The sequence below is a fragment of the Bombus vosnesenskii genome, unplaced genomic scaffold, assembly GCF_011952255.1.
Source record: "Bombus vosnesenskii isolate JDL3184/JDL3185 unplaced genomic scaffold, Bvos_JDL3184-5_v1.1 scf7180000013383, whole genome shotgun sequence".
Taxonomy (NCBI): domain Eukaryota; kingdom Metazoa; phylum Arthropoda; class Insecta; order Hymenoptera; family Apidae; genus Bombus; species Bombus vosnesenskii.
Genome location: NW_022883012.1, coordinates 22,591 through 36,985, shown reverse-complemented (window position 1 = coordinate 36,985; position 14,395 = coordinate 22,591). Strand labels below are relative to the sequence as shown.

The 14,395-nt window shown below is 34.1% G+C and overlaps 1 protein-coding gene across 9 annotated transcripts in view; it reads left to right on the top strand.

Moving 5' to 3' along the window:
* LOC117237610 (synaptogenesis protein syg-2-like) overlaps positions 1–13,808 on the top strand; it is a 93,530-nt gene extending 79,722 nt beyond the window's left edge. For 5 of the 9 annotated variants that reach the window (XM_033501751.1, XM_033501748.1, XM_033501749.1 and 2 more), the window contains 11 exons: positions 618–824; positions 2,352–2,506; positions 3,929–4,073; positions 4,191–4,321; positions 4,485–4,644; positions 4,858–5,157; positions 8,189–8,488; positions 9,094–9,318; positions 9,963–10,123; positions 11,562–11,624; positions 12,494–13,808. In XM_033501751.1, the coding sequence (XP_033357642.1) occupies positions 618–824; positions 2,352–2,506; positions 3,929–4,073; positions 4,191–4,321; positions 4,485–4,644; positions 4,858–5,157; positions 8,189–8,488; positions 9,094–9,318; positions 9,963–10,123; positions 11,562–11,624; positions 12,494–12,865 (2,219 nt within the window). In that variant the 3' untranslated portion in view covers positions 12,866–13,808. Of the gene's footprint in view, positions 1–617; positions 825–2,351; positions 2,507–3,928; positions 4,074–4,190; positions 4,322–4,484; positions 4,645–4,857; positions 5,158–8,188; positions 8,489–9,093; positions 9,319–9,962; positions 10,124–10,242; positions 12,285–12,493 lie in introns of those variants that run through there. The other 4 variants (XM_033501757.1, XM_033501752.1, XM_033501756.1 and 1 more) reach the window with 3 other exon arrangements.
* The last annotated feature ends 587 nt before the right edge of the window (positions 13,809–14,395 follow it).

The following is a 14,395-nucleotide window of genomic DNA, read 5'->3' as shown; positions in this document are numbered from 1 at the left end:
ATCAAGCGTTCGTCGGCAGATACGGCCTCCCGCGTTACAGTATATTTTCCCCCAAATGTACAGTTGAATTAAATTTAAAACAATATCAAATTTTTCTTTATCCATTCGTACATAGTATAAAAAATCTTTTGCCTCGTTTTGCCGCAATTCTTCTAATAATACTACACGCGAAAATGCATCTCCTGCAATCAGCCAATATCTTCATCATTTTCTCTTTTTCTCTCTTTTACATGGTACCTCTCCCCCTTCGATTCGCATAGCTACCGCTACACCAATCGCAATCTCTTTTTTTCAGAGACACATTTTCTAACGTCATTTCGCTTCGAAGTCAAAACGGATACTGACTGTGAGTAGGTTTCATGAGGGCCACACTAGACTTCATGAGACCCAGCTCGCTTCGCATGAGCTTTCGTCTCGAGGCATACCTCGAGGAAAATCTCTTCATGTAGGGCCCGCTTTAAGAAGAACTGTGTAATAGAGTTATTTCTTTCTTTTTATTTCTAATAAGTAAATACATATTTATTTTATCACTTCGACAAATGATCTATTCAATAATTGGATTATAAATAATAGTCAACAGATATTTGACCTACTTATATTTATATGTTGTTTACTAGGTCGACCAGAGCCAAAAGTGAGATGGTGGCGGGGAGAAATGCTCCTTGATTCGAAAGATGAGCCAGGAGAGTTTCCATCCCTTCGTAGAAATGCCTTAATAGTAAGGGAACTTTCAAGAGCTGATCTTCATGCGGTATTTACTTGTCAAGCATCCAACAACAATATCAGTCAACCTGTCTCTGCATCGGTTGCAATTGAAATGCATTGTAAGTTTCGTTATAGTATATGATACTGTATTTAAATACCATTTAAGTACGATACGAATTTATTTGTTCAATCGCGAGAAGCGGGACGGGATAGTTCGTAGGACATTGTCCTGTAATAGAGTTTGTTCTTGGTTTTGTGTCAAAATTATAGTACCGAACCGTTTTAGAGCCACGTATTTCTTATTTTTAGCTAGCTATACATTTATATATATATATATATATATATATATATATATATATATATACATAATGTATATTTACTAATTTTAGTACATATTCATCATAATTAATATTGTAATTGTAGTTGTTGTTTATTTTTGTACTATTTTATTCACTATGGATTTAGATCTTCGATAATACAATCTCAAACTAACTTATAGCAGTGTTATATTTTTCTCGAATGGAAAATGATTGGTAAAAAAGAAATTAACATAGCGATTCAATTACATACGATATTGTCGCCACGATATCATTCATTCTATGAGAGAGTCCATATGCGCGCGCGTACACACACACACACACACACACACAAATCCCATTCAATTAAACTCTTATATTTATATCCCTTGTTTCGTGAAAGAATTTCAGCTTACTATAACAATTACTTAATTTGTTTTGTACGTACCGGTTTTATAGTATATATAATTGTCTTTATTTGCCATTTCTTTAACAATTACAATATACATTACAAGTTCATGTATCTCGAATCCTTGTTGAAATTATTTATTTATTTATTTCGTACGTATAAACAGAATAGCAAGTTTCTTGAAACACATGCGACAGAAAATTTATTTGCTTCAATTGCCAATTTCATCGAAAAGGACGTAAAACGAAGAAAAAGAAATAGAAAATTCTGACTCCTCTGTGCTTTAAATTTAGGCGCGCGGGTGTGTGTATGTGTGTGGTCTACTCAAATGTATTTAAGTGAAAGTCAAGAAAAGTTAACAAAAACACTGTAATTCGTAATATAACGTTGCGAGTATTTAACAGCTACGGCGTGTGAAGCTAGTATTACGGCTGAAAATTAAGAAAATATTTGTCATTGATATCCGGTACATGGATTACATAGTTACTTATACCCGTGTATCGTGAACTGTACATACTTGAAGAAAATTACTGTAAAGAATAGTTGTAAATAAGGAACTATGCAAGAGAAACATCGATCGCATAATAACATTATTTATACAAATGGACTTTTTAAAAGTCTATTTAGTCATCACGGTCATATTCGTCACTCAAAAGCACAAAATTCTTTCATTCGTTCATAATTTCTCTATCTCTAATCATTTCCGAGATATTGTAGAAAATATATTTCTGATACGAAGTGTGGACGATTGCCAATTAAAGAAAGAAAGAAAAAATTAAAAAGAATACGTATGGGCTAGGCTGTGAATCTACAAAGTTTCATGAAAATTGGCGTTTCAGACCTAGGCGATGTTTCTTGTATATCAAATAGATTATTATCGACCTATATATAATACACTAAATCTATATATACTATTTCGTTAAATCTGTTATTCTTTTCAGTGAAACCATTGTCTGTGGCAATATTAAGTAATGAGCACGCACCCCTTAGCGCTGGACGAAAATATGACATAAACTGTATGACTGTTGGATCCAGGCCTCCAGCAAAGTTATCGTGGTACATGGATGGAAAGAAACTGAGTAATTACACGGAGAAGGTATCTTGCTTTGTATCGTTAACTTTATAAAGATTTTCACTAATATATGATTTCATATTTTGTTAAATAGTGATAGATAATAGCAAACAGATTATAATAATACAATAATTTGCATTACAGAGCTTCGTAATCTGTTCTAACGTTATAATCTTTAAATATGTTTTCATCGAAACATGTCTATAACACGAATTATCTTAAACACCTCTATAAAAAGACCTTTTTTGTACACAATACATGCTTCTAAGGTATGTAATTACATTATGTTCACGTTGCAAGTTTGGAGGATAAAAGCTGCTCGCTTTTCTACATTTCCATATATTGTACGTATCGGTGTAGCCTTTATAAAATCTTGATTGATCCTCGGAATATATTTGGAAGAATTAAACTCATGTAACTATACACATGTAGGTTTAGGAGGAAGAATCACGGCACAAACATAAGTCATGGATTGCGTTTGAAATCGAAGCTATAACGAAATTAAAATTGGAAGTACATATATTAACACAATCAATTGCAGATCTTACGATCAGTATTCGCGACTCACTTATTCTTCTCTCGCCGGACGGCCGTTAAATTTTCCGCATACAAATCTTGACGTACAGCTTTTTCCGAAAGCAATCCGACTCGCTTGAACCTCAATTCTCTATTCCATTGGTCTGCCCGTTCACCGCCACCGTTTGTACTTTATACGTAGACAGTGTCGCCTCGAAATAAGTAGCACGACCGGGACCGGACAATTGCTTATTACAAGTCAGGTATGTTATTCGACTTGACTTTTTTTTCGAACGAAACACGAGAGAACACACGGAGAACGAGCAAGAGGCTCGAGACAGCGGCCGATCGTAAAGCGATCGGCATATAACACGCGATCATCGCCTAATACTGTTATGAGAAAGCATCATAAGTATTCTATTCGTCTTTTGTCAACCGGTGTTCGCTGTTCATTTGACCATACAAATTTACGAACAAATTACATTTTCTTTCGTACTCGTCCCCGGATCTCTTACTCTGTTGGCGACTTCAAATAAAGAAGAGGGAATTGTGAGTTGCTTATTTCGAGTCAAAATTCTGTGTGTTGTACTGATCGGTACGGAGGCGCACGCTTATACGTTCAAACTCTCTTGCCGAAATTAAATTGTCGCGTCGTTGCCGATGAACCGGCTCTGACTTTTCCCTTTTTTCCTTCATTTTCCTGCAACGGTAAACGGTTCGTCTACGGTTCGGCTACGGTTTTCGCTCTTGCCTCGCTGCCTTGCCGTTCCAACGGTCGCAAACATACATCTGTACACACACGTGCGCTCTCCTTATATATATATATATATATATATATATATATATATATATATATATCTTAGAATAGTACTGCATAATAGCGTCCATGGGATAATTCCATGAATTTGTATTTATTTTCTCATATTGAAGGTATCTCAAGATGGTAACATGACAAGTTCGACGTTGATATTGAAACCTACGTTGCTTGATCACGATAAAGTAATCACTTGCCGTGCAGAAAATTTCGAAATTCAACGAGGTATAGTCGAAGACACATGGAAATTAAATGTATTCTGTAAGTATAAAATTATTTTATATAAAATATTTTTCAAGAATACAAACTATTGCAATTTCAATACTTTTATGGATATTCACTTTTATCATATTTACTCCTTCTATTTTTATTTTTCAGTTGTACCAATTTTACATCTGGAGTTAGGATCGAATATGAATCCAGACGATATCGAGGAAGGCGATGACGTATACTTTGAATGCAAAGTTCATGCTAATCCTGGCGCTTACAAAGTTATATGGAGGCACAATGTAAATTTTAGTTGAATATACATGTAAACATATTATGTTATATAACATGTTTATGTATATATATATATAGGTCTATTATAAACTATATAAATGAAGCTAATAATAAGGCTATAAATAGGGCTAATGTTTGATTTAATCCATCAATTTGTCCATACCGTTACAGGGAAATATTATTCAGAACAATGCAAAAAATGGTGTAATAGTGCAACAATATGGCTTGGCTTTGAGGGAAGTTAATCGTTCTCAAGCAGGCAATTATACTTGTATTGCTAGCAACGTCGAGGGAGATGGTTACAGTAATACTGTCGAACTTAAAATCATGTGTAAGTTTCTGATGCTTCTAAACCTCTTTCACTTTAGAATATAGAATACGTTATTTACACAAGATATAATATATAATTATATTAAATATATATATCCCTATATCAAATATACGTATTTGTTACGTATAAAACGATTAATGTCATTTGTATGATCAATATTGTAGAATATATTCTTAATACTAGAAAATTCAACATTTTATTCATATTTTTTAGACAAACCTATTTGTTTACCTGACCAGAAACGAATTTATGGCGTAGCTCGTCACGAAGATGCCCGAGTAACATGCAGTGTAGAGGCATACCCATCTCCAGATAGTTTCCGTTGGACGTTTAACAATACGGAAGAAATGGTAGATGTACCTCAGGCACGGTACAAGAATTCTACACGTCATAGTCAAAGTATTCTTATTTATCGACCAATTACAGAAATGGATTACGGTACAGTGTTCTGTTGGGCAAGTAATACCGCTGGCCAACAAAAGAACGCTTGTATATTTCATATCATTCCAGCAGGTATGTGACATATATAAATTATTGTAAGATAATTATTGAGAACAGTTGTTGTTTCATTTTTCAAGCAAATGAAAACCATAGAATACCCTATTGTAACTTTTACCAGTTTGAATATTCCATTCGAACGAGATCTTATGTATAAATGTATAAATGTATATATAAAACATATACATGCATATATTAGAAGTGGAGGTACCTACATTTTTCTTTGTCATGGATTCTGTACTCAATAAAGCTTTATTGACGTTTGACAAATCAATTGGACGAAAAATATCACGAATCATGTTCTTACTCCTATTTTTACCCAATCGTTATTGTATGCTGTATATCTGGAAAAAAGAAATGGATGTTAATATTTAGAGAATTGTTTTTAGACATCAAAGAAGTGAAAAACGTTTAGATATAAAATGATCGGTTAAGGTTTATATTTGAAACTTATACGCAATTTAACGTTATATTAAAATCTAATTACATTACCCGCATGCAAATTAAGCTGAGCCGTCATTAAAGACCGGTATCCATTTATCCTATATGTATTTTCATCATTGCGTATCATTCAGTGATGTGTTGATTGTCCAAATTTAACGAATGGCATATAAATATTTCTTATAATTGTATAATATATAGACGCAAAAATTCGTTTCGTTTATCAGAATAATGCGCGAAATGGGAACGGTGAAATGATAGTACATCTACAAAATGCAGATACATGTACACACTTATATATCGCTATGTTTTGAATTTATCGCAAGAGAGAGTTAGTTTCTCTGCGTGGTTAGAGTAATTTCGGAAGTTCTTACTCTTGTAAAATGTTAAATCATGCCTTCACTTTTGTGAATGAAACATACGATTTCGAAGTGAGAGTGAAGGTTAGATACGAGATAAAGTCCACATTGATATACACTTATCAATCAAATATTTGAAGTTAATTTTCTTAAAAACATACCTCTGAGTGGAAAAACCTTGTTGCATGTTCTCAATTTATCTTCTCATATAATATCATCTTCTCTTCGGTTGTATCGTCAGTTACGAGATACATTGTATAAGATGTAAGCGTAATGAACCTGGAATACTCTCATAAGAAGTATCCTCAGACGAAATAGAAAATTTTCATGCGTATGCTGTGTGTTACTACGTTTGCAGCATTCTTACATATGAAGTATTATAATTCTGTAAAATGTGATAAATCATAAAATTGGGGTGCAACGAACTCTGGAACTATTAGTTGTCTCTGTGTGCGCGCGCGCGCGCGTGTGTGTGTGTGGTGTCGTACATCGGTAGCTAAACCATACGCGATGTCATTCAATGGCATTACACGATGCAGACAACTAGGGTTCAGCTATTGATTTACATTGATCTTCGGATCTAGTTTGACACACTCTGCTATATGAAACGATATCATGTGGCATCTATTTTGGATCAGTTTTTAGTGTGTGATCTATTTTCGGAATATTTCTGTTTTATCATTGTGTTGTTATTTCATCGTTCCCATTTCACTAATTAACTTGATAATTTAGAAGTGATATACTGTCAAAGTCGATTTTGCGACACTATATTGTACTATTGTAGGAGCCGAGGAAAAATGAGGGCTCCGGCAACGGGAATCAAATCCGCAACACTTGTATCCTGTGATTGGCCAGCCGCACCTTAATAAACTTTGCCAAAGCGCCCTCGCTAATTCCTCGTTGTTATTGCTCCTTTTGACGGGTATGGAGGCCTCGGCCCCACACTATTACAAGGTAATATTTATACGCCATCCGTTAAATCTAGAGAATTATAAATATATCACTATAAATTTAATGATAGCTTATCTGTGCTGCATTTTCTCTGGTAGTACAGCCATATTTTTCGGCCCAGGAGCAATAATATCAGATCAGATAGTATATTTGTAAGCATCGGATATTTAAGCAAGGATTAATATGATGAACAACGTTCTGATATGAACCTTTCGACGATGATTGTATTTCAAATCACGTCGACTGCTATACTATTTGTCCATTTTTCGCCATCTTGTTCCCATATTGATCCCATCCCTTCTACTCTTCAACATCATAATTGCACTATTATACCAGTATAATGTATGCACAATGCACATCTTACGCAGGATCTCAGCATCGCTGACTATTTTCCCGTTCCTCTAATTTTCCTTATCGTTTCCATCACTGTCATCACAACAATCTCAAACACTTCTGTTGTTGATCTTGGTTAGGTGCTTATGGTCTCTTCTATACTTCTCCTTTTTTACAGGTCATTTCTTCCTCTCCTTCTCCTCCTCCTTCTTCTCCTTCTCCTTCTTCTTCTTCTTTTTCTCTTTCGTCTCTTTGCACAATTTCTTACGGTATACTTGTAAATTATTCGGTTAACAACTAAAAGTTGAATGAACTGATACGTGAAGATTCTTGCGTTGATTCTTGAAAGTTTTCAAAGGTTCGCTAAAGCTTTAATAAATGCCAAGTATAGTCTTTAATCTTTTATGAAACTGGAAAAAGATTAGTTTCTGCATATTCTACAGATAAGGTATACGAAATGCGAGAACGCGCAAGCAAATAATCATCCAATAATAAACGTCTAAAACTAGGGCTATGCGGCATCGCCTCGAGTGTCGGAATCCTGAGTTTGTTGACGAGTACGACGATAGCCTCGATTTAATAATTTTAAGAGTGGTCGGTACGTTTTGCGTTCCTCCTAAATTGCCTCAACGTCTCGAATATGAAAATATCTGCAGAGAACCTCTTTTCCTACCATTTTAAGTAATTAATAATAATGTCCTATTCATCATTTTCGAGAACATCAACAGAGAATAACAACAGTAAATAAGCTATAAAAAAGCTTATTCCTATATTTAATAAATTTAAAGATGGAGCTATCAACAATATGGTAACTCTGTAATGAACATGTCCTATACGCCCCCCCCCCCCCCGCAGATTTATATGTGTTCAATCCCTTGCGGATATATTATATCGATGCATTCTTTCTCATTTTTAAATCATTACACAATCTATCGTTTTTGTTTATGTTTATGTTTCCACAGGAAAACCTGAATCTCTGTACAATTGCACGCTATCTAATCAAACAACCGATTCACTCTCGGTGGAGTGTTGCGTTGGTTTCGACGGTGGTCAACCGCAGCACTTTCTTCTTGAAGTCTTTGATCAGCATACAGGAGTACTGCAAGCAAATATTACATCCGAAGAAAACGCTGTTTTTACCGTTCACGGATTACAATCTGGCAAAATTCTTAACATGGTTTTATATGCCGTAAATGCGAAAGGAAGAAGCGAACCCACTTTGTTGGAAGGATTTACATTAAAGATTGCTGAGAAACAAACTGGTAAGTAATGTTATATACTGTCAATACTGGTATTATCCTGATCCTGTACTATTCGATTTCTCCGATAGATACATAATTGACTTTTAGATCACGTTGCATTTATTTCGAAAATATATTGCATCAAACTGGTCTTCTGCTTTTTTCGTTTGAAGCGTAATTTCGATATTTGCTCACTTCAGATAAGTAAATGGTCTTCGATTAGCATTGTGTACAACAAGTTACTGTTATTTGTATGCGGGACAATAGTTTAAACCTTTCGTAGTACATCGATATTAAATTGCAAATTGTTAATGTTTAAACATGTTCGACATGAAAGATAACATTTTCATTTACCCTTTCCAGTTCCCTTTCATTGGTTCTGATCTTTATATCTATTTCAATCTACTATACCGAATGTATATATAAAAGTTAGCAATATTTTCTTTTGCCTTTTCCTGCATATCGTAACTTGTTAGTATGCAAATCATCATACTTGAATTATAGCTTTCGTATTATTTTAAATTTCCTGTTATTATGCATTGCAAGTATGGTATATTCCAATTTTCAAATGACGTACAAATTGTCGTTTTGACACAATTACATTGATGCATCTATTTTGTTCGCAGGAATACCAGTGCCATTCGAAATTTCCCCATTATTAGGAGGATTGATTGGAGTAGTAACTGCATTGCTTTTTGTTACTATTACTATTCTAATAGCTATGAAAATTAGAAATGAACGAAGAACTCAAAGACCTAGTGATTTACCGTTAAAGAAAAGTACTGCACCCAGTTCCGAAGATTTGTATGATACGGAAGATAGAAATCCAGATGTTGTACCAATAAATAAAGGTATGTATACTAGAATCTACATTATATTATGTAAAACTTATCAGCTTATGGGGAATAGAATGTGGCATGCATATCTCTGTTATTGCAAGTGTTTCTTTTTTTCTTTTTTTTTTATTTATCAAGGACCAATACGCACTGTCGACCAGTGCCAGTCACCAGCGACCCCATTGGATTCATTGGAGCATATGAGCATATGCAATATATGATCACACGCATTTGGTCGCGGCAACCAGTGAGTCCCCAGCGAGCACGGAAATACGACGCAAACGCGGTTCGCTGATCTGTAATCAGTAGAGACTAGTGATTTTTAACAAATGTTGCGAACGTTTGCAACTTTCGTATGGTATCTTTGCAAGAATGGATGCATCCAATATATTTCCTTTTTCTTTCTCTTTTCTCTCTTCTTTTTTTTCCCCTTCGTTGGGAGTAACTTTATAATTGGAACAGTTTCTCCGACATCCATTCCGTCGACATTCTCTACGATATTCAGAACTTTCGAGTCTCCGAGCTCGGTCTGTGCGTTTTGTCGCTTGGTTTTTGGTTGCCGGCGACTGATTAATAGTGTCAATAGGGGCCTTCAAGTTTTAAAAGTTCTCATAAGCAAGCAAGTAATAATAATAACAATAATAATAATAAATTTGAAGGTTCTGATTACCAATTGACGGGATCAATATCTGGCACTCCGTTAGCCACGCAAAATACACCGGATGGACTTACGGCGACTTCGCTTTCTATACAACAAGTGACTCACCTACAAGGATTGTCATCGTATCCACACGAGTATAATAATTATCCGGCATTATCGGTGAGTTACGTTGGTTCTAGTACTTCAATTTGGTTTGCTTTCTTCAATAGAAAGTAAACTGCCTTTTCTTTCGGGTTTTCTTTTATTTTTCATTTTTTTTTTTTGTTTTGTTTTGACAGATAATTGTATTTACAGTAACTGAAGAGAACGTTGTTCTCTATGAAAAGACAAATCAAAACGTGTATACAAACATTATTGCATAAAGAGCAGTTTTAAATGAAAACTTTTGTTTCTACTACCAATATTTGCACACAGATACTTACTTATTGTATTTATATCAGAAGAATAATATGAAAAGGAAATACATATGTACATAGTACTAATTTTGTATAACTGAAAGTAAAAATAAAATAAATTTGCGAATAACAGTGGTGTCAATATAAAGCTGTTCAAACCATAGGACAAATAGCTCTTATTATATAATATTTGAAATAACTAACTTTTAATTATTTTTGTTAGAATTTTCGAAATTTGCTCTGTGACGAAAAATTAAATTAGACACTGATAACTATTATTTAACACATTCTAATAATTATCTAATAATAATAACTATACGTACATATTGTCATGATATTGATAACATTTATCTCAAGAAATATAATTTTTGCTTTAAATATGGCCTGGCCAGTACTGGGTTAATTCTAATCCTAAATATGCGGCAAAGTGGAAAGAGGAAGGGACACGTATACCGCCAAACTAAAAAAAAAAAACGTGAAAGTTTTAAATTATAACTGTTTCTTTGCTGTAAAAAGTTATTTAACAATTATTTATTGTTTTTTTTTCAGTTAGAATGTTATTTATTGAAAGGAATTACTATCGCTGTATGTCAAGACACCGTCTGACTTATATTTAGATACATAAATAAAAAACAAAAAATTGACGTTCTCACAGAACGAGCGAATGTTAGATATTGGTCGCTTAAAGTTTTTAATTTGATTAATGCTTATGATTAGAAGAAATTAATTTTTCAAAATTGCGATTGATTTAATCGATTGAAGAAGTTGGATATTAGTCGCTTATTATGTAATTGACCAGACTAAATCATTGTTTTTTATTGCATTGAAAAGCTATTTGTGATGAAACGTACCAACAAAAGGTAAACGGAAATTTCTGAAACGTGAACACACAAAATATAATGATACACGAAAGCTATAGCTTTTTCGCTTCAATAGTAGTCGAATGAAAGAAAGATTATCAAATCTTTTTTCAAGAAACCATATCGTGAAACGATAAGACATTGTAAAATAATACCATTATTTTATAACGGATACCTTTCTCTTGAAGTAAGCGTAAATTTTGCCTTTTAAAATAGGTTCTGTACGAGTCAAATGCTCTGCTACTCTAAGTATTTATAAGCATTTTCATCGAGCATATTATTAATGTTCAAAGCTTTGAATAACGGAGAACATATTGTCTTGATACTTGAAATTTGTTTCAGAGAATCATACAAACTATCCCATCTTGTAGCGCCAGGTCGACCAACAAGGAATCATCTCCAAATGTAAATCACCGATTTTAATGAAACTTACGAACGATGTTGTTCTCGAAAAAATATTTGACATGTATTTGTTTTACGGGCCGAAATTTATGTCGAAGAGGTGAAGACAAAGCCCCAAAGCTCGGGGCTTGGAAACATATTTCACAGAATGTTTTGGAAGCCATTACTTTTAGAAAAACAGTTTAAAGTAACAGCCAATTTGTTCTTAAACAGCAGAATTCAGCTGTGTAAACAACTTCGGGAAAAAATTAATTCGATAAAAAGATTTAATAAAAATTCACATGTTTCTGCTAATTTTTAGTGCAAAAAAACTGGAAATGATGTTGAAAAGTTTGAGAAAATAGTACATATTTTCAGAGCATTGTGCCTAATCCAAGTTGGAAAGGAAAGAAGCGGAACGAATGCGAACGCGAATGATCGCAATGGAATCAGACCCAGTCCAATCTCATACGTATTTTCGGCTACAGCTTTCATGTACGGTGCATTGGCCGAAATAGTTATATTAATTAATCGCTTGATGAGCGGAGCGAGCATAGTATCTCTTCTCGTACTGATACTTTGTTTCGCTGGTTTTCTTTCCAACTCTGCATAGTACGTAGATAAGCGTTACGATAAATATATAGACGTAATTCTTATAAATGAGAATAAATATAAAGAGATCAGGGCTAACTTAATAACAATAAAAATACGTAAACTCTCCGTGTTACGCTCATCATATAAGTAATGTTCATTCTCACGTTTATGTATGTACACATGCAAATTTGTATATTCATTTATTACGCAAATTTGTAAATTTATTTACTGTATAGTTTTATTGCATAATGTGATTTATTCTACAAGTAATAATGTAATGTTTTTTCAATCCTTTTCAGTTATCAGACGAGGTAACGTACGCCGAATTATGTTTGACACGTCCATCAGCATTATCAACGTTAGTAAGCGATACAACGTTGACTGGTGCAAGTGGAATCGGCAGTTTAAGTACACTCGACGGTTATGGTAGTGGGGTGATCGTAGGTGGTAAACCGTGTACGAGAGAAGCTACGATTTATGCTTGCATAGATCACAATGCAAGACCATTAAAAATCGATCCATCATCTACTTCGCCGTTCACATTGGCATCTCTGTCGACAAGAAATACATTTCGGGACTGTAATGTTTCAACGATGAATAACAAACACCCCACAAGAGAAATTGTTACTGTACGTACACCGTTAATATCAACCCAGGAAAGTTGTGTATAGGGATGCGATTTTGACGCGCTGAATATCAACGAATACTACGTTTGATCTGTTGTGCGCGTCTAGTTCTTAAATGTGGTTCTACAACCATTTGTCCTATAACGAAACGTACATACATACATATATGATATTTGATATGCGACAAGTGTGTAAAGTAGTTAACAGAATTAACGTCAGGTGGACTAATCAATCATTAATTGTCAAATATTAGTACGGTAGCGAAAGAATACAAAGGAACAACGTGTCCTCTTGGTATATTAAAAATAAAAGCGTGATATTAATGTTAATCTACGAATTGTTCAAAGACACTAATAAGTTAAGTTTAAATTTGGTCACTAAGACTGATTTAAATATTATGTAACCTTCCATGTACAGGGTGCTCCGTTTATTGTAAGCAACTAAATTGTTTCGCCCGTTACTTGAAATGCAAAAATATTCGCGGTTGTATGATTTAAAGATCTGTTTTTAATACTAGATGGACATTACAAGTTCACGAAGCTATACGCTTTTCGTTACTCGTGTTATAACTCGTACCAATTGATCGAAATGCGGAAGATCAGTGGTTATATCGGTTCTCAATTTTTCGCTAAAATCAATATACATTACATCATTACGCATTTCATGCATTAAGATATTAATTACCATTTCTTCACCCAACCTCCATATTTTTCGAATTACTTACGATATGTAAGTACTTAGCATTGTGTTTAGCGTATTAAACTATAATATTTTGTATAACTGATAATGATATTCATTCGGGTGATATGGAAATTTCTATGACTACTTTTTATCCATAAAATGCTGATTTACCTTTCACCATCGTATGATGATAAAAACTCATGGTGTTACACAAAATGATACGAATAACAGTGTGAGAATTGTCAATTCTGGCAATGTAAGAAATATATTTTTTGTCATCAATAAATATACAGGAAACATTCGATAATTGCATAAGAATATTCTCTTCGTAATTGCACAGTCGTCATCCTTGTTACGGGATGGGAGGTTGGGTATATCGTATTTGGTGTCGTTTTAATCATAAAAATGTAGGAGACATGTTGTTGATAAACATGTTTCATTTATCACAAATCAAAAATAAGAAAGGTTGATTTTTAAGTTAAACATATCAGCTTGTCTCCAGCCTTTAACGTTTGCCGAACGTCCCTCTTCCTCTTTCACTCACGTTGTCCTTTTTCTACGTTCGGCACATCTTAAATCTCAGTTTCGAGAATCGAGAATCGTTTCTGCCTTTGCAGAATTGCAACACTCGATTTTTTTGCAATTACCGAATGTTTCGTGTATTTTGTTTCGTTCTCTTTTCTTAATCGCGTCGGCCGGATAAAATACGACGGTGCGCAGGAAATATAAATCTCCATTGATTCATAAATTTTCGCGGTTTACCCCTTATAGTTAATATACATATAACGGAGGTTAAGCTACACAAGGTTGTGTCAGGATTACTCTTCTAGGATTAGCGAATTTCTTGTAACAAGTGATATTCGCAACAGGAAAGATTGCTGTCAGTCGGAAAGG